This window comes from Haemaphysalis longicornis, unplaced genomic scaffold, assembly GCF_048455015.1.
Source record: "Haemaphysalis longicornis isolate Haplotype H1 unplaced genomic scaffold, Haemaphysalis longicornis Haplotype H1 scaffold_7, whole genome shotgun sequence".
Classification (NCBI taxonomy): Eukaryota; Metazoa; Arthropoda; class Arachnida; order Ixodida; family Ixodidae; genus Haemaphysalis; species Haemaphysalis longicornis.
The window spans coordinates 29,343,863-29,365,902 of NW_027526422.1; the positions used below are offsets into that span (position 1 = coordinate 29,343,863).

Consider the following 22,040-nt stretch of genomic DNA (forward strand, 5'->3'; position numbering starts at 1 on the left):
GAAACCTTGAGAGAGAGGAGGGGCGCTGTCGCCCTATCCCTGTTCACACCGTTGAAGGCTTGGATTGCCCAGTAACGCTGAGCTGCAACATTTGCTTGGATTGGATGCGCGGGCCTTTGTTTTCTATTGAATGTTGTTTGACAGCCGCAGGCAAATTTTCGCTATTTATCGGGTGGCGGCGTGACGTCCAGACGTAATTGCAATACCTTACAGCTGTCCGATGCGACCAGTTAGGAGGGATGCACTAAATTGCAGCAGCAATTTGAAATTCGTATACAGAAGAAAATGCGTACAATTTTGGTGTAACAATCGCCGCCACAAATTTGACTCTTGTTTTCAGGGCTATGCACAATCAAAGCCAATGGATAATGTTACGTACGACTGGTAGGAGGTATTCTGATGCAGCCACTCTCATCCCAGACTCGTGACGCAATAAAGCGGGCACAAAAACAGTGGGTCGATTGCTCCCCCGCGGTATCACAATAGGAAAACAGATACAAACGCTTGTGTCACTATAAAAAGAACCCCGCTGCTAAAATACAAATCGTTAAATTTGGCTTTTTTACTGCGCAGTGCTAAAGGCGGACTTTACTCCGACCTTTTCCACTTCCAGGAACTTTATATTTAGTTTCTGACGTATCGATCTATGTGTAGAAGTTTAAGAGCTGGGGTGCGTTGGCCCCGAGTATAATGTATTTCACGCGTCATTGTGCCCTGATCTTCGTGTTCGACGAATATTTCGACATCTCGGGCTGTTCGAATTGCACGCGCGATGCGATGACTTTTAAACACATTCGAAGTGCTCCGTGCAAAAAAAGAAAAAGGAAAGCTCGCGGTCACAGGAAATCGTCATATCATATACTCGAAGTACGGCGTGTTTGCGTAATGGCAGCATTGGAACGTATACGTCAGCCTCCGCCCAGGGCGCGAAGGGGTCATGAAAGCGAAATACAGCTTTATTCAGCTTTGATGTAGGCTTTCGTAACTCACTCAGCGCCATATTCCAGCCACAGAAGACGTCTTCTAGAAAAAAAAAAGAGAGAGAGAGAGAGAGAGAGAGAGAGAGAGAGAGAGAGAGAGAGAGAGAGAGAGAGAGAGAGAGAGAGTAACGGAAGAAATGTTGAGAAGCTTTCAAATTTCCCGCCACAGTGGCGTAATATGAGCGAGCACTAAGAACACAGTTATCAGTGCATTAACCACAGGTTGGCATCCTTGTAACACGATGAAATGGTGCTACAGTTGAATCTCGTTATAACGAACACTGATATAGGGAATTATCGGCTATAGCGAACTGAATACAAACTTTGGTGGGTCACGCTTTACTTCAGGGACACTTATTCTTTTATAACGAAACTGAAGCCGTGATAGCCGCGCGCCATATCGGATATAACGAAGAAATATTTGACCAAGAGTCTTGGAAGCTACTTGAAAAATATTATCGTCCGAAACTGAAGTATAAAGGCCCTTTCGTTCGTGGACACTGTGGGAAACTTCATCCTGCTCAGTGCTGTGAGTAGCCATGAGGCGAAGGTCACATCCTTCATCAAATAAATAAGGAAGCAGGCCTGTTTTGCCGAACGAACTTTGTTTTGTTGTAGTTTCCCGTACTCATGTTCCGGTTCATTGAGGTAGAACAAGGATAAAGCTAGGGATTATCTTGTTTATAGGGAATTTGAAGCCTAAAAAATGCCTTATTGTATCAAGTATTTCCGCGCGAGCCAGATTTTCAATTTGTTACAGCCGATTTTTACCTCTGCTGTTACAACGAATATCGGATATAACGCACTAATTTGCTGTCCCGACACTACTTCGTTATAACGATCTCGACTGTAGAGGGGCCAATCGCACAAACAAGATTCTGTGACGTCAGAGAGAAGTTGCTGGAACGTGGCCGTGGCGGCGCCACTTCTGCACCTGCTTTTCCTAGTATTGTTGCGATCTCCGTGCTAGCAGCTCCTGGGTCAGGACGTGCGGCTGGGCATTCGAAATCTCTGGGGCCTCCACAAGAAGCGGAAGACTCGGAAGGACTGGAGTACAGCCGTTTATTTCGAGCACAGATGTCGAGTACACACTGCTATCTACAGGATGGGGGTTGGTCAGATAGGCACTGAAGAGGGTGAAAGACACGGGGAAAAACAGTGATTCACAGAACAACACAAACATATCCTTGGAGGCTGGAAGCCGTAAAGAGTCCTCCGCCGGGGTCCGCCTCACAGAAGTTCCAAGAAGGGTCGCGCGCGGCCCGGGTCGTCGCTTTGTCTCGAACGGTCGCCGCGATCAGCTCGGTGTCGGCGCGCTGGCTCCAAGTCGTCGTCGAACAAAATAAATGGGTCAGTCGCACAGCCGCGGCCGCGGCGCCGTCAGGATGCCTCGGCTCCGCGGACGGCGAAAGCGAACCCCACTGAAGCGCGGGTCCCTCCACTCTGGAAGGCGAGCTGTCACCCAAATGGGCAGAGGCAGGCCAGGCAAGATTTGTTGCCCTCAGCTGCTGCCTTCAAGGTCCGCGCAGCCTTATTCTTTTCGCCGAAAGTAGGAACGCCGGACGCGCACATGTTTCCGTACTGGCGGTAAAGTCACAACAGTACCTCCATTATTGTAGCGTGAACTACACTGGCCGAGGTTGAGCAGGTTGCGTGGCTCCTGGAGAGCCGTGCTGCGCATGCGCGAGGAGCAGTGACGTCACACGGCGCACAGAACGTTGCTTGCTGCCCGGCGTATCTTACCAACATCACACACCCCACGCTCCCAGCGTCTTCGCTGACCCCCGTTCCGCACGTGGCGTCCCGGTCCACTTGGTGATCGTGCGAGGGGTGGCCGGGTGTGGGACCGATGGCTCATGCGTCGCAGCAACACCGGCGTGCGCCTCCTGCGGAACCAGCTCAGCTCTGGGGCGATTGGTGACTCTGCGCCGGAGCCGCTTGATAAACATACGTGTGTCACATAATGCGTATACCGTGTGTGTCATTTAAGCAGCAGTAAGCATGATAATCAAACTAATCCTAGACAACCAGGTAACCTAAGAGTAACCAGCTGAACCTTAGCTCACGCTACGTATATACTGGCATAGCCGAGCTAAGCCACTGCTAATTTTTTCTTTGAAGTTTGCGATAAAATTTGATGTCATTGGTATCGGGACAAAGCAGTTTTGATAAACCAGACATGTGTTCTGTGTTCATGGCCCCTTTAAAGGACTTCTCGTCCGGAGGTACCGCTGGGGACGACAAGTCCGAGAGCTCGAGAGGACCCCGAGCTGACCATGAAAAGAATGCGCGCTGTGAAACGCGGGGCGAGCAATGCAGCGATGGATCTCCCACGTCTCGCTGCATGCCGCCACGGATGGGCGCAAACCAGCACGCACTATACCATTCCTACGCCTGCCATTTTCTGTTTCCTGTTGGTCCCTTCGCAGCCGTTGTTGCCGAGCTTGCTAGCGGCCCGCCGACCGTAAATCAGCTCCGTATCGAGGTGAGGGTCAACGCTTGTAAGCCAGACGCCCTACACAGCTCTTCATCATTGCCGCCGCGCTGCCGATCGCGCGAAAGCCGCGGGCGCGCACGGGCAGCTTGCGCGAACGCCCACCAGGTCAGTGAAAAGCCTCGAGCGCCGTTCGTGGGCGGTATGTACCGAGAGGATGCGAATCGGCAATACGGCCAGTAAAAATGACGTCCACAAGTGGGTTGTCCACGCGTTTCCTCGATTGTTTGTTGGGGTTATCAAGCGCCGAGCGGCTGTTTCTCAAGCCTATAGCCATCGGGACGGTGTTGCGCTTACGTGTCTCGGACCCGGCTGGAGCTCCGTTTAAATCACGGGCGCACGCGCTGAGGAACCTTGAGAGACAAATAAAGCATCGTTGCCTTGTGGTGAATGTCTGTAGAATACCGAACATACCCCACAAGACAATGCAAGATGTACAATTTTTTGGGGAGGTCTGTGTCCCTCAAACGTTTAAACGAAAAGAAAAAACGAAGAAACCAGGTGCTTTGCCTAGCACCGAGCGTGCAAAGTTAAGGTGTCGCCAAATTTTTTAAAGTAATGGAGCCGTCTTGTCAATGGCATCGACCCGCGAGCCATATTATCTTGGAATTAATGTGTTCAAAACATGGGCTGCAAGGTTTCCTGAATGTGCATCACTCGACACGAACGTTTGCCTCACGTACACCCTACGACAGAAGTTTACGGACCACGAAAGCAGCAATTTTGAGTTATTTCATTGCCGCACGGCAGCCCGGAGTGCTATGTGCGGTAGTTTTCATTATTTCAGTACCTATACGACATCTCGCATGCTTTCGACAGTTGTCGTGCTGCTATAGGAAGAGAAATAACCTAAGATTGTCATTTCCTTGGTCCGTAAACGTTTGATTGTGGCTGTACGTGCGAAAACCATGCCTTATTATAATGTAAAGTTCACCAAAGTTCACCAAAGCAACCCGAGAGACTAGTTGTTCTCACATGACTCGAAGGAATTGCGTGATAGACGGAATCGCTTAAACGACGGGACAGACAGACAGCAGAGCTGCGCTGTTGGCGTGTCTTAATTCTCTTTCGTTCTTCCATGCAGCTAGCGCAATTCCTTCTAGAAATCTCTCAATACATTATCATCCCCCTCATCACTTTCTTTCCTTTTTGGATCAGTTTTCTTCTCACGTCGTACATGGTGCGGAAGCTAGCCGTTTTTGTTCGATTGAAATCGCCATTGTCATGAAATATCTCTCGATCTGTCATCGTCTCTCGCTTTCCCTTAAGATAGTCCCGAAATCTGTCAAGATAGTCCCGAAAAGTAGAAAGTCATTCATTGATCTAATACAGTGAATGCAGTCGCCACGGACGCGGCGGTGAACAGATACGTCAGACAAACCACATTCACGCAAACGCGGGGTTCTATGTAGATTCATCTGCTTGCACGGGGCACTTTCGAAACGGTGTAGCAACCTAACCTCGTAACCACCTCCTCAGCAGTTAGAAAAATACTGAAAATAATTGTTTTCTCTGAGAAAATGTCATTATAATTCCGTACGCGTGGTTCAATAGCTTCGTTACTTTGTTGTCGTCACCCATGATGTGTTCGCGAAGTCTCTATGGTACGGGTTCCCATGAGTTAAAATATAAGAAGAATGAATCAAATGTTTAATACTTGAAGTTATGCTCGTTTATTTTATTTCGTTTGTCGTACTTTTTTATTTCTGCAATGCTGCCGCAGTATAAGCGGTCGAGAAGCTGGCTGGACCTCGTTACAAAGGAGTTAAGAGGGGAATATATAAGGGCTTTGTTATAACCATACCTCGTTATAACCATTTCATACATGTACTACAAGCGATAAAGAGGGAAATTTTGATTACTTCGTTACATCCATTGCTTATTTATAACCTATTTCACTATTAGGAGGTATTAACGTACGTCTAGTTTGTTCAAATTGACGTTTCAGTATTTTCAGTAGTCAGTATTTAGTATTTTCAAATTCAGTATTTTCAGTATTTTCAGTAATATGCTTACCAAAGTCAGGTTTACGCCGATTGCGGTTGTCTACGCATCCGTTATTCCGTGTCAAAGCAACGCTTGTAACTTTTTTTCGACTTTCGAAAACCCTATTGTTGGCATCATCGCCATCACTGTCGCCATATTTCGTTAGGTTTAGGTACATCGCAACATGTTTCTGAACTCTTCGCGCATTGAATATAGCCAAATAAAACTCATCTCTGTTTATTCGCCGTTATTATGCGGTGAGAGCACAGTGGTTGCTTTTTGCGAGATAAGCTACAGGTTAGCGAGCCGAGTGTGATACAGGCAGCACAAAGATTTCACCGTAATTATGCGTTTTTCTTCTTTTTTTTTTGTGAGAGAAATATTGTATAGGCTACAATTTTAATGTGACGCACTTAATTTTTCAAAGCCATTTGAGCCTGTATTGTATACATAGAAGGCGACAGGTAAAAGCGAACTCATGATGAATTCAATGACGTGAGTTAACACAAAAATTGGCATTTACCTCAACCTTCCAGGTGCGGTAGTTCGCGTTATTAAGATAAAAAAATACAGAAAAAGAATCCAGGCACTGTTTTCTCTATTTCGCGGTACTGGGGAACGCTGCGAGCACGATCAATGACGCGCTCTGAGCACAATGAGTGCGCTTTCGAACATTCTCGCAAGAAATAAGGTGTGTGGGGGGAGGAGGAAAATGACGAAAAAGAGAATGCGTTTTGGCATTCACGTTTATTGTCGCGGAATTTTTCATCGTTGTTTCTGTTTAATACCCGTAAACTTGTCCTTGGCGCCTCATGCCGAAGAAAAAATAGTATGACGCAGTTATTATTTTTACGCAGCGTGTACCTTTCAGCGACATTTTCGTACGCGCGAACCATCTGGCACCTGATCGCCTACGGAAAGGCGGTTAAATTTCTGCGAAGATCATAGCATTGAAAAGGACATCAGATCGCCAACCCTCGAGACTATAAACGCGGCTAACAATTAGCGTCCTGTGCTTTCATTAGTTTGAATTCAACTCGACCGGCACTGTGCGAAAAAAGCAGCGCAGTTTAAAAGCGAAGTTCCCGGTAATCGCACAACTGTCGTGAATGGAATTGGTTGTGTTTCGAAGAAAAACGTTGCGAATAATTGGACTCGCAGTTAAGGCCTCTTTGAAAAACAAAAAAGTTTAATATCGCAGCACTCAAAACTTAAAGGCAATTTTGCGACTCGAGTAAAGAACACTGGAGGATTTCTGTAAAAAATTTCAATTTATTTCGAATTTTCTCTCGCGTGTGACATTAAAGTGGACAAAATTGGAGTGCTGATGTAGTGTGCCTCTGTGTAGCTGCGCCATTTAAATGGACTACGTGAGGGGGCAACTGCAGTGTTAAGAAAATAAAGTGTACGTTTTGAATGCCACATTCAATGAGAATTAAGTAAAATAAAGGATCTGCTCTTAATCAAGCGATGCAGCGCCGGGAAGATATAAAGTGAAAGTTTTCTTTCAGAACCCGAGGCATTTTATTTTGTATATTTATTTTTACGAAATTGGCTCTAAAGAAAGTTGAGGTTCGCTTTTCGCCTTTTCTCCTACGCATGCAAAAATAATTTTAGTTTTATTCAATTTAAGATTCATTACAGCCGGATGAGGAGTTGCATGAACTATAGTATTCTTTGTCGTTTCAACATATTTTCTACCAGGCACAGAGGACGACATACTGCGTTTCCCATTGGCATAAAAGGGTTGCCAATGTCTCTGTATATCAGCCACTGTGGCCTTTGAGCGGCAATTTGTTGGGGGCTGAAAATACTCGTCGTAATGCACACCTCGGGACAAGAATACAACATAAACTTATTCGAGGTTCTCACGAATACTTGATGAGCGCGCCCGTTTATGTTCAAATTTAATTACGACTATAGTTATGAACTGTTGATGGTATGTCAAGCAGAAAATTTAACCGCATTTTGAAAATTGTTGAAACACCGCCGGCATTCCTTTACAGCGACACTTGTATCACCCGCTATCCCAACTAAACGTTGCGTTTCGTCCAACGATAACCTCCACTCACAGTCGTGGTCGGATTCTGGGTCATCTGGCGTTGGTCAGCTCCGGTCGATTCCTTGGCGCACAGCAACGCATGCGTCCGACGGCTCATTTGTCCCGGAGCAGTCGTTTTTTTCCCCCATATCTGTATCTGCTTTGTCCCAAAAGGAAACGGCAAGTCTGCCACTTTTCTGGGCTTCCGCTCGCACGCACCAATTTCACGACCCCGCGGCGGCAAGCTTCACGCCTCGACGGCGCCGTGCCCGATACATCCCGCGGCGTGAGAACTTCGGCTCGTCATTGGTCATCATCTCTTACCGCGAGTCAATCGCCGGGCGGCATGGGCCTTCCCTATCATTTGGCACGTCGCTTGGCCACTTTCGACAAAAGCGCAAAAGCAACGGAAACAGCGTAACAGAGAGTTCAAAAGTTGGCATGATTGCTTCGGTCGGCGCCTCGTTCGTCTTGTGTGCATTTTTAACTGCATTGGCTTCGTTGCTGGGCGCGATCCCGTTGTCATTATCCCGCCGTGGTCAGCGAAGGTGTTGCGTCTTCCTCGCGCTCGTCCGACCAAAAGGTGGTGGAGTCGCGTAGTATTCCGCGCTCCGGGGTGATTCCGTAATCATTAGACAAATATTTTTGGGTTTTTAGCGGCTTCAGTAAGAGCAGCGGGAACAGAGGGCCGCTTACCTGCGACGGAAATGCTCTGTTCTTGAAAAAAGTCTCAAGCCGTGCGTGCAATATCACGAAGTTTTCGGTATGATGACAAGTGTGTTTTTGATTCATTTCAACTACCCTTGATTCTGCGTGTACTAGTTGGAACTGTACAACCCGGAGGACTACGTTATTTCGATAAAAAAAGGTTCATGGATCCTAGAGCGCATTTCAAGAACAGACCTTGTTGTCTAGCCCCGACCTGACGATCCAGCTCGCGCTGGCAGCCAGGGGCCAGGAGCTGCTAGACGCATATGGGACCCCAGAAGAGGGTTCCACCCCATCCGGTGACGGCGTGCACTAGCCAATACCTTATTGGGCTCAATAAAAGTTTATTCTCTCTCTCTCTTCAGCGCGTGGATAAAGCTGGGCTTTACACTGCTGGAGGTTCCAGCATTGCGACATGCTTTCTTAGTTTTACGCAAATTTAACTGGGAGTCGCTTTTGAAAAGTTAACAATGTATTCACAAGGTGAAACTTTAGCTGACTGCTCCTGCTCATCCTTGACTCATCCCCTGCAGACGATGCGTGCAATTTCATCATGGCGAACACTTGGCGATAACGGGAGGTCCACCCCACACTACTACTCCACAGCGGCTTAATTGTTGTGAGATGATTGACTGTAGGGTTTAACGAGCCTACTCAGCGCAGGCGATGAGGCGCACCGTAGTGGAGGGCTCCGGATTAATTTTGACTACCTGGGGATCTGTAATGTGTGCCGAAATCTCGTACACACGGGGGGTTTTGCCTTTCGTCTCCATCAGAAAAGCGGCCGCCGCGGCCGGGAATCGAACCCGAGTCCTTGTGCTTAGCAGCACAACGCCTTAGCCACTGAGTCACCGCGGCGGGTGACAGGCTGGTAATGGCGAATAACGTCACGTGTGTAGTTAAAAGGGCATGATCATCCTATTTGGGCAGATTAGCACTCTGCGACTGCCTGCGAATGAAAGCTTCCGCTCATTGGTGTCAGTCCGATAATAACTTGCCAGTATCATAGCGAATAAAGCTTGTAGTTAGTACCGAGGGAGGGTGTCACGGGCGACGCCTCTTAGATGACAGTGCCTGGGAAGGCTCATCACCTGGTGATCCGTGACTGGATCGCGATCTTAATAGCCGCGGGAAAGACAAAGAAGATGGGCTGAAATCGTCAAACCGATGTGGAATGGGAGGGGGCAGACCTCTTAAGCGATGCTGATGCGAAAAGGGTGGACGGTCGTCGCTCAAAGAGCCAGCGGCAGCTTCAAGACTCTCGGCATGGGTGGCCCGTTATAGCCTGTGCGACGAGTGCGCGATGGTCGCCCTCAAGGTCCTGACGCGGTGCTGCGGCGGCCTCCTGTCGCGACCGATTAGGAGTGTGAAGCGGTTGGCCGTTGACAGGCGCCTCTGCGAGGCCACCACCGCGTCTCGAGAAGTCAACAATGAGCTTCCGTCACCGCGGCACAGTGGCCGCCGTTGCGGCCGTTTCGTCGAACGGATTCAACGGTCACCCACCACAAACCACTCTTGCTATTCCTCAAGGTCGTCGCTGTCTGTCCGCGCAGTGTCCTCATGTTTTCCCGGCAAACGAGAAATATGAAGATATGCAATAAACCCTGGTCATATCGACGTTCTCGGGACAGAAAACTACGTTCGTTATAAGCAGTACTTCTTCAAAAGCGGGAATGATTTGTTCTGTATTCGTGGCGGTGGGGACATCGAAAAACTTCTTGTAAAGCGTCAATTAGAATGAAGCAACTTTGTTATGCCGAGGTTTCTGGGTATAGAGTGTCGCAACAGTTTCACAGCACAGGTGTGCGCCTCTCAAGATGCGACAGCGAGCCAACAGCTTGACGGGGACTTAAAGAAACCTGCCTGTGCACCAGTTCTTTGCCGAGATAAACATTTGCTCCTGTTGAACCTGAAAGCATGATGCGGTGGCACGTCGCACGTACGAAGACTGGGCCACCTGTTTGGCTTCCGCGTCAAGATGGCAGCGCACAAAAATCCGTGCAAAAATCTTGCGACCGAATTCACATGGAGTTTGTAACGTTTTAGAGAATGCTGTCCCTGCGGGTGATGCATCTTGCACGACGCATCAAAACTGCCCTCTAAATTTGTCATCACCATTTACAGAGAGGGAAAGAAAGAGGAGCTCTGTATTACAAAGGAAAACGAAAGAGGTTTGCCGACAGGTGGTCGCCTAGTAGTACTCCGCGGGGAAAGGTTGAGAGGGAAAAAATGCAGTAGACGTGGTAAAATGAGGAGCAGTAGTACTTACCCGCTTTTGTCGCTGTAAATCATCGCAGCACTGTTTAGTTGCTTGACAGGCTCCGGGTTTCCGGGTTTTATATATTTTTTTAAAATGTGGCGGTAAAAATCGGGTGCTATTTGTCGAACTGATAATAGAGAGTTTTAGCTGACCGTTTCTGACGGTCCGCTGCGCTCCAATAGCAAGCGAGAGGGCCATTGCGCATGCGTGGCGCGCTACCGGCGATACCGGAGCGGGGCCCCGCTCCGCTAACCGAGGCCTCTTAGCGGACCGTCGCAGCAGCTTACGCTACCGTGCGGAATTTTAACATGGCTGCCCCCGCGATGCGAGCACGCTACGGCGAACTCCATTTCTTCAGTTGAAACACGAGCGACGAAATCACGAAAGCGCTTCCGAATGGGCAAAGGTGCCACACACCTCAACGAGCTTTAGAACGGAAGCGAAAAACGTCGACCGAAGCCCGGGGCTGCTTCTATGCAGCGCCGAGAAATACAGCCTTGGCTTGGCTATTCCAAAGTTTATCGGCTTCTTTTTTGTTATTGAGAAAAAATTATACCATGTCAGCGACTACATTATACAAAAAAAGGTCAAATGAGGCCAAGAAACTCAGTATTTTGCTTTGTTTGGGCGACCAAATACAAATTCTTATGTTTCCTTTAGGATGAAGTTTTGGTTTACACGCGCACGCGAAACGACCAGTCACGCGAATCATTCCCCGTCGAGCAGTAGCGGTCCCAGAGATTGGTTTTGGGGGGGGGGGGGGGGGGGGGGGGCGATTTTTTTTGGGGAAGGGGGGGGGGTGCGAGGCGAATAAAGAATCGCTCCCCTCCTTGCGCCAATTCTGCGGAGGTGGTGATAACCATGGAGGCGTGTGCGCGTATGCGGTGCAACCCGCTGAGATTTAACTTCGCGCAAGGGGAATGCTTAAACAAACTAAAAATAAGAAACTGAGGACCTCTTTGGGGGGGGCGACCGCCCCCTTCGCCCCCCCCCCCTTGGGACCGCCACTGCCGTCGAGGAAGGTACGGTTATCGCTTAGCTAAAAGCCTTTCTGCTGCTGACGCTCCGGGTGTGCTGAGTGGGACGTCAGGAGCATAGCGGAGCGTCAAAAACGGTCAGCTAAAATTCTCTAATAGGGGAGAAATTGGGTTATTTGTAAAACCATTCCGAAATTCGGGATTTTTCGGGTTAAATCTAAGATGTAAAAGTAATACACCGAGTTTATTTTAGACGGTATCACGAGCTTCTTAACTATAACGCTTATCATGAGCTTCTTAACTCTAAGCGTTTAATTAAAATTGGTGTTTACTTCAAGCTGGTAATCGGGGGCACATCGGGATTTTCTAGAAAATTCTATCCAAACCTTGGAATTTGTTCGGAAGCGAATCGGTAGTGATGACAGTAAAGACCATTGATCACTTCTAAGAAATGAAACATTTTATTCACGAAAAGCTGATCATCAGTTTTTCACTTATCCTTGTTTATATACATTATCATCTGCTTGCGCAACGTGTCGGTCTCCATTCGAGACCTGTCTGAACGTTGAACGTATCTCAGCCGGGAGAAAGTTCTCTCGACACCACAGCTTTCATTTGCTAGGCACAACAATGTCAGTGCAGCATTTGCCAGCATGAGGTAGCGAGCCGTAGAGTCATGCCAATACTCAATGAGTTCAGAAGCTGCGTTTGTGGGGCTTGCTGCCAGCCAGTACTGGTTAACAGAGGGCCGCCAGTGCACGATTGTACAGATCGCTACTTCGAAAAGGTCAATTCGGGGAGAAATCGGGCTTAATCCGATTCTCCTGAAACATAATCGGGGTATAAACGAACAACCATATGTATACATGACTAAAAACGAAAACTGAATGTGTAACAGGTCACGTACGGAAAGGTCGTGCGACACCTCCTCAGTGACGCTTGCCGTGCTCGTGTCCACCGGTGAGTGTAGTACTGGAAACATGACCGCGTGCTTGGCCACTCTCTGTGGGAGCCAGCCAAGCCCCTTGGAAACAATACCGCCGTCGGACACAATGACGCATACGGGGCGAAGCCGCTGCAGCTGCGACCATGAAGCCGACCGGCCTTGTGCCCCGTGCTGTCGCCTCGATTTGTCTCCGATTTCATTTCCTTTGTTTCACTCTTAACTTTACGCCACCTTCCACATTCTTCATCTATAACTTGTCGTTTATTTCCCCTTTTGTCTTCCTATCCGCATACATGCGGCTTTTGTTTCCCCGGGTCGTTCCCCTCGAATCGATGGCCTGGTTGCGGTTGTTACAAAACAAAACCTGACAACGCCCGATGGAGGAGGGAAAGGGGAAGGCAGAATCCTTGCGGATTCTAGGGTGAAACGCAACGACGCCTAGCTGAGGCAGTTTTAGATACAGTTGCTTTAACTGTTTTAGACATTTGCACCTTTCAATACGTCGTTTATGCATTATCGTGCTCATGGCATCGAAAATCCTCTTCTTCGGCTTCGTCGCAAGTAACATTCTTCGCTTACGTTTTTATTCTCTCTATCCCTGCACGTGTTCAAACGGTGTTCATATATCACTTGTTTAAATTTCACTAAGCAAAGCCTGCGCTATGATGTAGCAGAACTCAAAGGGCGTAGGTGGGAAGCTTATTTGACGACAAATTGCCTCTTCGTAGCAGGACGTTACTGTTGGCTGAGGGTGCCAAGGTGAGATTAGCTTGCTAATTTGAAGAAAAAAAAAAACAAAAAAAACGTAGTTTTTTTACTTGTCTTATGGGGGTCAATTCCGTTACGTTTTTCAAACAGTTTGCGCATCTGTGCGACTAATTTAAGATTTAGTATGTGGCGATGGAAGCGGTCAGCGCTACAACCTAATTCATTCTTTGTTGGGGTTTTTCCGCCTCTATAGCTACGTTCGTATATGGCAAATGATCTTGAGTCTCGCGCCGTCCGCAATACCAAATCTGCCTGTAAAGGATGCTTCACAGCAACGAGCTCTGCATTGCAAGAAAGCCAGCTTCCTGCAGGCGGCCATAATTGGGAGAAGTGCGTAAACAAAAAAAAAGTTCTGTGACAACATCGTAACATAAAACACTCGTCAATGTGCTCGAAAACAGAGCACTTCGGCGGCACACAGTCTCCAAAGGAGTTTACCAAATATGCATGTGGTTGTAGTAGAATAAAATATAATTCAATTAGCACCAGGATGGCTCGGCTGTGAGAACTCTATCCTTCGCTGCTACCGAGGCAACTGTCGCTGGAGTTCACATCGCTCGTTCAGCAACAATTACTAGCCATTTCTGTCTACTTTGTACGTTCTAATCTCGTTGTGGGGATGGGAAAGAGGTGCATGGCTCGGAAATAAGTTACTGGCGCTAAGGAATAAACGCTGCGCTTCTCACCCGTGACAAAGGCACTAACATAAGGCTGTGAAAGGTCGGCCGATTGAGACCAGACGGGGAGTAGCAATACCGCCACCGCTTAACGAACGTTGCGACACAGCCGACTGCTGCGTGGCGGCGTCAAATGCGGCATGTCTCCGCACTTGCGGTCCCGATCGACCTCCCCTCACCCGCTCGCTTTCTGGGAGCGCCCGGCGCAAGGGGGGCGCAAGACGCGGAGAGGAGGGTATCCCGCAGGGTGGCGAAGAGGCGCAAGTGTATTGGCTCGACCTTCGAGGCCGATTCCGGCGCGCGGCCGCAGCTTTTGGCGTCTTTTTCTGCGTGTGGGCCGCGATGCGGGACAGCTCGGCGGACCCCGTGGCTGCCGCTTCTCCGGCGGCGGCAGCCCCTGTCGATGGATTCATTGAGCGCGTCACTCGCAGGGCCCATTAAATGAGTAACGACTTCCGCTGCTGCTGCTGCGGCCGCCGCTCTTCGGGCCGTCGGGCACCTCTCTCCCCGCTCGCTCTGTGTGTTTCCGTGTGCGCTCCCTGGCCTGTGAGCGTGCTTCTGTTTTTGCGTCGCCATTTCTGCAGCTGTCTGCGCTCGCGGGGCTGGGCCGCGTGGCCGGAGCCCAACTTCCTTCCCCTCCGGACGGGTGAAAACGAAGAGAGTTGTTTCCGAATCATTGGCGTGTTTGAGTGCTTGTTTCGGTCTTGCTTTTGCGTCCTGGGGGAAGGAGGGGACGGCTGCGCGTCTGGGCCGTGTTGTATGGGCTACGTCGGCGCAGTTGTTTCGCGTGTACGCCGGCTTGTAGTCACCCAAGCACGCAAGGTGTTAAAGGAAATCGGGCGAGCGGGCGACCGTCCGTTGAGCAATCGGCTCCCATCGTTGATGGGACGTTGGGTCAGTGATGCTGCTGTGCGGCGAAGAACAGTGTAGACTGCTAGAAGGTTTGGCTGGAGCATAGCGGATAACCATAGATTTAAAAAAGAATGCCAAGATCGTAAGGCTTGGGGACTTGGTTAATTATTATGCGCACCTGTTTTATGTTCAACGGTTGTTGGTTATCTTCTGCGATATTAACGCATGAGACAGACCGAAAGACAGTAAAAGAAAAAGAAATGTCGTCTCCAAATTCGTTAAAAAATATTTTACTTTAATTGTGTGCGTGCGTTGTCGGAAGTAAGTTTTTTGTAGCGCCGCACAAAGCCGTCTCTGCAGCGTGACGTTTGCACCTCCCGCTGTAAAACATCGCGCGGTATATATGCATGAGGAAGTAATCACTCATCAAATAATCTAGGAACTTGGCATCTAATCTACAATGCAAGTATCTATCGCGGAGATAATCGAGGAGCCGTATTACTGGCCGGGGCACGTCGATGCTCTCGCAGTGACTTCAGTTTGACCTGCTGGGAAATCCGAACATCAGAAACAATTAGTTCCACCGGTGTTCTCCTCTTGTTCCTCGCGCCGGTCATTTCGGTCGAAGTGATGCGATGCCGCGCGGCGTTGGCTTACCAGCGCTTCCTGTAGCTTCGGGTATTTACGTCGCCGATTCTCGGTGATGCGGCCGGGCCTGCTCACATCCGCACGGTTCGCGCCAAGATCGATAATCTCCAAATGGTTTCATTAATAGGATCGCGGATCATTTTTCAGTGAGTAATGAGCACCCTAACGGGATACCGAGCCGAACGTCCCCTCGATCGTTTATCGCAGCTCCCCGCCATCCCTCCCCGCGTTCCTCCGCATCTTCTTTCGTTGCTGCCCTTCTTCTGCTCGTTTCTGTTCCCTTCCTGCGCTGTCCATCGGTTGTGTATGCACTTGTGCATCGTGGATGCATGTATAGTGTTGCGAATTACTGGCGATCGAACGACTGAGGGCCGCACGATCGGATGATCATGCCCGTGTTTGCGGAACGAAGCGTCGAGTGTCGGAGGGTGGGCTTTCAGCGCTGCCGTATGCTCAGCTATCGGCATCGCCATTCCTGTATTTTTACGCATACTGTTCTCTGCCCAACCATTTCATCCAGAACTTTCGTTCCACCAAGCACTCTCTCTATCTCTGTCTCTGCACTTATTTATCTACTATCAACCATGCCCTTGAATCGGGCCTTGGTTAACGCATGTTGCTTAGTTCGCACGCCAGCCGTATGTAGGTTCTGGTATTTAGAATTCCTTTTTTCATGCATTGCTCAAATCAAATAGAGAGGAGGTGGTGTTTGCTACCCATCGTCCTAAACCGAAGTCTCGAGAATTAATCAGCTAGCTCCAGAAGTCTATAGATGATCAGGAAGTGAGAAAGCATGCAGTTTACATGCTTTCCGGAATAATCTCTCGTACATGGAACCATTTCGCTGTACCCTGTCTATGACTCCGTTGCGTACTCACGGCCATGCAACGCTTTGCGTGAAGGTGCCCTTTTTTGAGACGTTGCTTAGGAGTGGGGCTTGCTTCCCTTCGTATTTTTGTTCACGTTGCGACGGATCTGTGGCGTCGCGTGTCTGTCGCGTGAGCGTCACCGCGTGAACCTCACACAACACACAGGCGCGCGTACCCACAGAGTGAGCCATCAGCAGCGCAGGCTGTGTTCGATCTCGCACCCACGAACTTTGGCGGAAGCTGCCACCGACCGCGACTATTTCGGGCTGTCGCTCGCTGGCACCGTTCCCTTCTCATCGCCGGAGACCTCCTCCGGGCCGCGGGGGAGGGGGGGGGGAGGTCTTCGGTCGGATCGCTGTCGTCGTGACGATCGACTCCTGTCGTTGCTTCCGCGGTGCGTCTCCCGAACCGCGCCTGCCTCACTCCCCACCTGGACCACCGTTTCGCTGGCGCGTTGGGCGGACCATTCTTCGTGGTCTTGAGCGAGGTGTCTCCCGGGGAAAAAATTCCTGCACCTCCACGAAGTGAATCATGACGAGTGTGTGAAGCACTGGGGATCGTTCTTACCGTAAATCACCCGTGGCATTGCCCAATCGCGCATGTAAATGAGTGACAACGCGTGTGTACAGTATATACTATTCCAATCCAATCCAATTCGATACAATTCAATTTAATCCAATCCAATCCAATCTAATCCAATGCTCCTCGCGCATGCGCAATGCTGTGTACACGGACGCCAAGGGACAAGCCACGGACAAACCAAAGTCCTGAGGTGCTTCGCCCCTAAAAGCGAACGCAGTGTCTGGAGTGCCGTCCGGTGACATTCGAATTTTCAACACTATGCTGGTGCAGACGTCTGCCGTTGAAAAAAAGAAAGCCGTTGTGGTGTAGAGGTTCCGTCCTAGATTCCTGATACCAGCGGCTGTGGTGCGGGTACGGCTCTTGCCTTCTTTATATACATTATCTTTAGTTTCGACTGTAATTTTCACAAGTGAGGTTAGTTCTTGGTGTTTTAAATGCCTTGCTTTTTGTCCGTTAGGTTATTTGAGTTTAAGTTACGTTACGTTGCAGTAGAGAGAGCAAAGTAGTGCCATACGCGCCATTTTTGTTGTCAAACACCGGTGGACGTCGCTTTAGTGGAGTGCTTGCAGACTACCGTCAGATGGGACTCTAGGCACAGCCAAAATATAAAGCCACCTTAGGGTGGACAGCACAGTACGCATCTGTAACTTGAAACAAGAGGCGCGTGTTAACTAGCTGTATCTAACCGTCGTGACTATATATAAAAAATAACTATCGGGTAATTGCGTTGCGTGGTTGTCATAGCAGTTGTTTTCTGTGCTGCGAGTAGCGGTAACCGCGGGGTAACCCCGCTTATGCTATCTATAGCCGTTTCGTAAACTCGAGGCGTGAACTCGCTCGCCCGGTTTTTCCCGATGGCTGCGTCGGGTAACATATCGAAATGTTCGCGCAATAGCGCTGAATATGTACGAAAGCCGCCGGGCCCAGGAGAGCGGGACAAAAAAAAAATAAGGAAGAAAATACGAAAAAAGGAAACGTAGACGACGAAGAAATTGCCATCTCAAGGATGCGTAACGCCCTCTGCCGTCGCCACCTTCCGTCTGAGTGCTCGCTCGCTCGCTACCGGCGGCGGCACTGGGAGGTGGTTTCCTTCGCTTTGGCGGATATTTCGTTTTTGCGCGCTTTTTTTCGCCACGTCGTCTGTCGGTGCGTGCGTGCGATTGCGCGCGGTGCGCGCAAGCGGCGGGAGCCAAGGTCGCCCGTTCACACACACACACAAACCCATCGGGGCGTGACCGCCTTCGCTCCCGGCCGACACAAGGCTTCGGAAACGCGGCTGTTAGGTAACCCCAAACGACCCACCGAGCACCCCCTCCACCTCTCCAGCTCCTTCGCCTCCAGCTTGCGTCGCGCATATGCGCGTAGGCTTCCCTGCACCAGGACAGTCCTGTGCTCCAATTTACGACGTCGCCACTGTTCGGGTCACCCGCCGACTCGATATATACCAAGCCGGGCGCGCGCGGCATCTTTCTTTTGCAGACAGCGCTCTGCTTTTCGTCGCTACCCCGTGTGCCGGCGCTTTGTGCATTTAACGTTGCTTTAGCTCCGTTCCTGCGCACGTTAGCGGCGCTAACCTCCTCCGACTCTGCCACGAAGCTAAAAGCGAATATATCAAGTGGTGAACAGTGTACGGTCTCGCGCCGTTTCCCTCTAAGCTGTCTGAACTGCTTCTGAAACCTTTTCGCGCGTGCAACGTTTGGCTAACTGCCAAGATATGGCCCCCAATCGGTCGTCCTTCCCGACACGGTGTTCGCACCGGTCATAACTTAAGACGAACTTTTAGCACCTTTTGAAAGGCCGGAGTCGTTCGCCTCCCTGCTCCAGTCTCATTCTTCTTCTTCTTTTTTTTTCTGCTCTGAAGAGAGGAACGTCAGTAGGCGCTTCAAATGAAAGGTACAACAACGAGGAGTGCGTGGTAGCAGCTTACACCGTGTCGCGACATTTGTCGCCCCCCTTTCCCGACGTGGCCGTTTGGGGCCACCTGAGGTGCTTCATAAATACGGTTAGAGGAGGCGGAGACGCGGGAATATTGCGTGTCGCACGGAATGACGAGGGATGTACTAACTAGGAGTACAAAGAGACGGGAAGTGGTGGATGGTAGGTTGGTCGCTGGAAGCGAGGAATTTTATTTCCCTTTCCGATTTTTACGACCGACCTACCTTGCCGTCCGCGCGCAACACCTGTTGGCGAATAAAAAGCAAAATCGCACGCACGAACTCGTAAATATCGCCCTCCAAACGCTCTCTTACGTATACACAGAACCGTATACGCGTGCGTTCGGGTGAGAAATGGTGTGCTGGCGCGCGGAGCGGAGGGGCCCGTAAAAAAGCGCGCGGACAAAATCACTTCAATTTTTTAATCAGCGTGTTTCTTTTGTCCGGGCTACAAGGCGCGACGTTCGTAATGGCCTTCTCCGGTGTTCCCATCATAATATTTTTTTTAGTTTCCCAGAATGCTCGAACTCGTCGTACTTCATCGAGATGTTCCCGAATCGTTGTTGAGCTCGTTGGATATAAATACTGCGCACGGGTCGCTCGCACCCATCAGCGTGTAAGAATTACACGCAATCGTGCATTGTGTTCGTATTTATGCACGAGTCGTGCAGTTAAGTACAGCCGTGCACACCCCCCTTTGTATGGCGTTCAACTGGCGTGCATCTAGTGTGACACGCCCCTTATAATGAGCCCTCCCGATGCGTTACAACGTTTCTTTTTTTCGTGTGGGGCTGTATGAAGAAGTATTGCATGTAAGAACATATATATACGTGTTCATACGACCGCGTGGTATGATCATCCTTTTTTTGTTGTTATAGCTGTTATTTGCGATTGTTTGGGTACACGCGTGATAGGTTGCATGGTGTTACGGATGTCACCGGATTCTGCGGGGGTTCTTGCGAGAACCACAATGACTGTTATTACCGGTGATGAACGAACCTTTGTTGTCAAGGCGCGCTTTTCGAAATTTGATCTACGGCACCCCGTTCCGTGCCCCAGGCGTCATTAACAGCAACGGTTTCGTATAACGTCGATATTGCGAATAAGAGGCGATAAAACCCTTAGAAGAATGGGACCACCGCGCAACTAAATAAGGTTAAAATGACGCAGATGGGCTTGTTCAATTCAAGAACGAATGAATTATTCCTTTGTTGGGGCGCGAAAGTTCGGCGTTGTTTGTGCATTTTTTTACTATTTATTGACTAGATCGGGCGCAAACCTTAGTTTCGAACAGCTGTGATCAAACTGTACATACGGTACGTGTGGTTTTCTCCTGGCTGTCGAGGTAGATCCTCGCTATGGTTTTACGTTCAGGCTGCGTGCGTGACGTCGCGACGTCGGAAATGAACGATGAGCAGTCGATCCCAAGAAAAAAATGAAACCACCGTATGAGATATGACGAGCATTTAGCTCCTTTTTTTGAACGCTAGCAAAATTGTTGTCACGTGTACACATCAGTCGGGAAGGTGTAGTCGTATGTTGTACGTACTCCATCCGTGGGCAATAATCATTATGACAAATCACTCAGAATCACGTTTTTGAGGGCGCGAACCAAGGAATATCTCGACCTTAGTGGTTTTGCATCGACATCACTGGTATTGCCGTTCACGATTTCGGTAATTGTTTTTACTGTTTTTTTGTAAATATAACAATTTCGCTAGGTTTTTGTTGTTGTCTTTGTTTGAAAAACTGGCTAACCGCTTGTTCTCAGGCCTCTAAGTCGCTAGAAACAGCCGTCAGGTTCTTTTTTTTTCATGTGTTATTTTTAAGCCGGATCTCCAATTTTTCGTGTTCTTCTCTGCGCAGATCTCACAATCCAGCAGCTACGGGACCAAGTGGGCCAGGACAGCGTCACTATACAGGTGAGATTGGCTCGTTTTTTCGCAGCCTGCTTGCGGGCTTCCTTTGAAGACAATAACTAATATGGTGGAGAACGTCCTGAAACTGCTCCATGCAAATAGGAGCAGCTCACTCTTAAACAACAAGCTCCATAATCGCTGAACAAACAATCGTGGCGTTATAATATACGTGTTTGGGCTTACCAGGCGTTGTCTTTAGTTAACGATACAGACATAGTCTAGTAGCCGTAGCTTTCAGCAGGTCCCGTGTCGGGTCAAAGAAGTAACAGTAGTGTTTTCGTTTAGGACATGACGTTGTCTGACGTCACATTCACACACACGAATAAAGGCGACGTCATAGGTTATGGAACTCCGGTCTCAAATGCCAACTGCTTCACGAGTCTTGGTATGTGTCTTATAAGTTAAAGTCGCCGTCTGGGAGCATGAAATTCCCATCATCGCAGTCGCCAGCTAGCTTGACGTTCCATCACTAACGGTGACCGCTCACCCGCTGGGTATAAAAAAAAATTGAAAGAAAGAAAAAAAAAAGATGCTACGAAAGAATGCCAGCGTGTGTATCGTGGTGACAATGCGAAGTTATCGCCGCCCGTCACACAATGCTGGCGTGAGGTCCACATCAGAGGTCTTATAGACAGTGGCAGCACAAAGATGCCTGCTATGGAAATGAGGTGGAGTATGGTATTGAATGCTCCTGCGGTGCTAACCCCAACACGTGATTATTCGTCGCCGAAATGACGGCTTGTAGTTACAAGAGACCCGTAATGGTTTTACTAAAACGACATTGAGTAAATGAGGGAAGCGCCTCCCGGCACCACCGAAGTATAACCGGTTTAATACCCAATCGTAAAATAAATGAATAGGCCAAATGGCAAGTCGAATTTTGTCCCCCCGAGGGAGGAGGGAAATTAAATGGTTTAAAGCTACTCAGCGACGTACCCACGACCAGGCGTACGGGCCCGCGCAGCCGTGTGCACCACACCCCGTGTGTACGGTTCCGAGCCTCGCTGCAATGCAAAACGGCCACGCGCGACAGGGGAGGACGTGAAATTTGACACGGTTCTGTCTAACGCTGCAGGTAACAGTACTCACGCCCCGGTGAATCAATACCGCCGGAAGCTTGTCGACGCTGACCGTTTATTCGACTCCGGGTTTCCTCGATTTGTTGGGTTCTTTTTTTTTTTTTTTTTGGTTCTTCCATTGTTTCCACCGTAATTTAGCCGTTCCTGCCGGCGCGCATTTCGTCTGACTTCACGCTTGAAATGATTACGCGTATAGAGGCGGCTGTCGGCTCGCGCGTTGTGCGTTCTTTGAATGCGAACTCGACAGGAAACCGCCACCGGGGTTTCTGTTTTTGTTGTGTTCTTGATTGATGGGAGTGCGCCGCTACGCGAGTTTCGCA

General features: G+C 49.4%; 1 protein-coding gene across 1 annotated transcript in view; it reads left to right on the forward strand.

The window, feature by feature from the left end:
* The window catches only part of Ct (homeobox protein, cut), an 845,317-nt gene that overhangs the window by 731,273 nt on the left and 92,004 nt on the right, over positions 1–22,040 (forward strand). Inside the window, 1 exon segment of the mRNA XM_077676505.1 lies at positions 20,589–20,644. Within this exon segment, the coding sequence (XP_077532631.1) occupies positions 20,589–20,644 (56 nt within the window).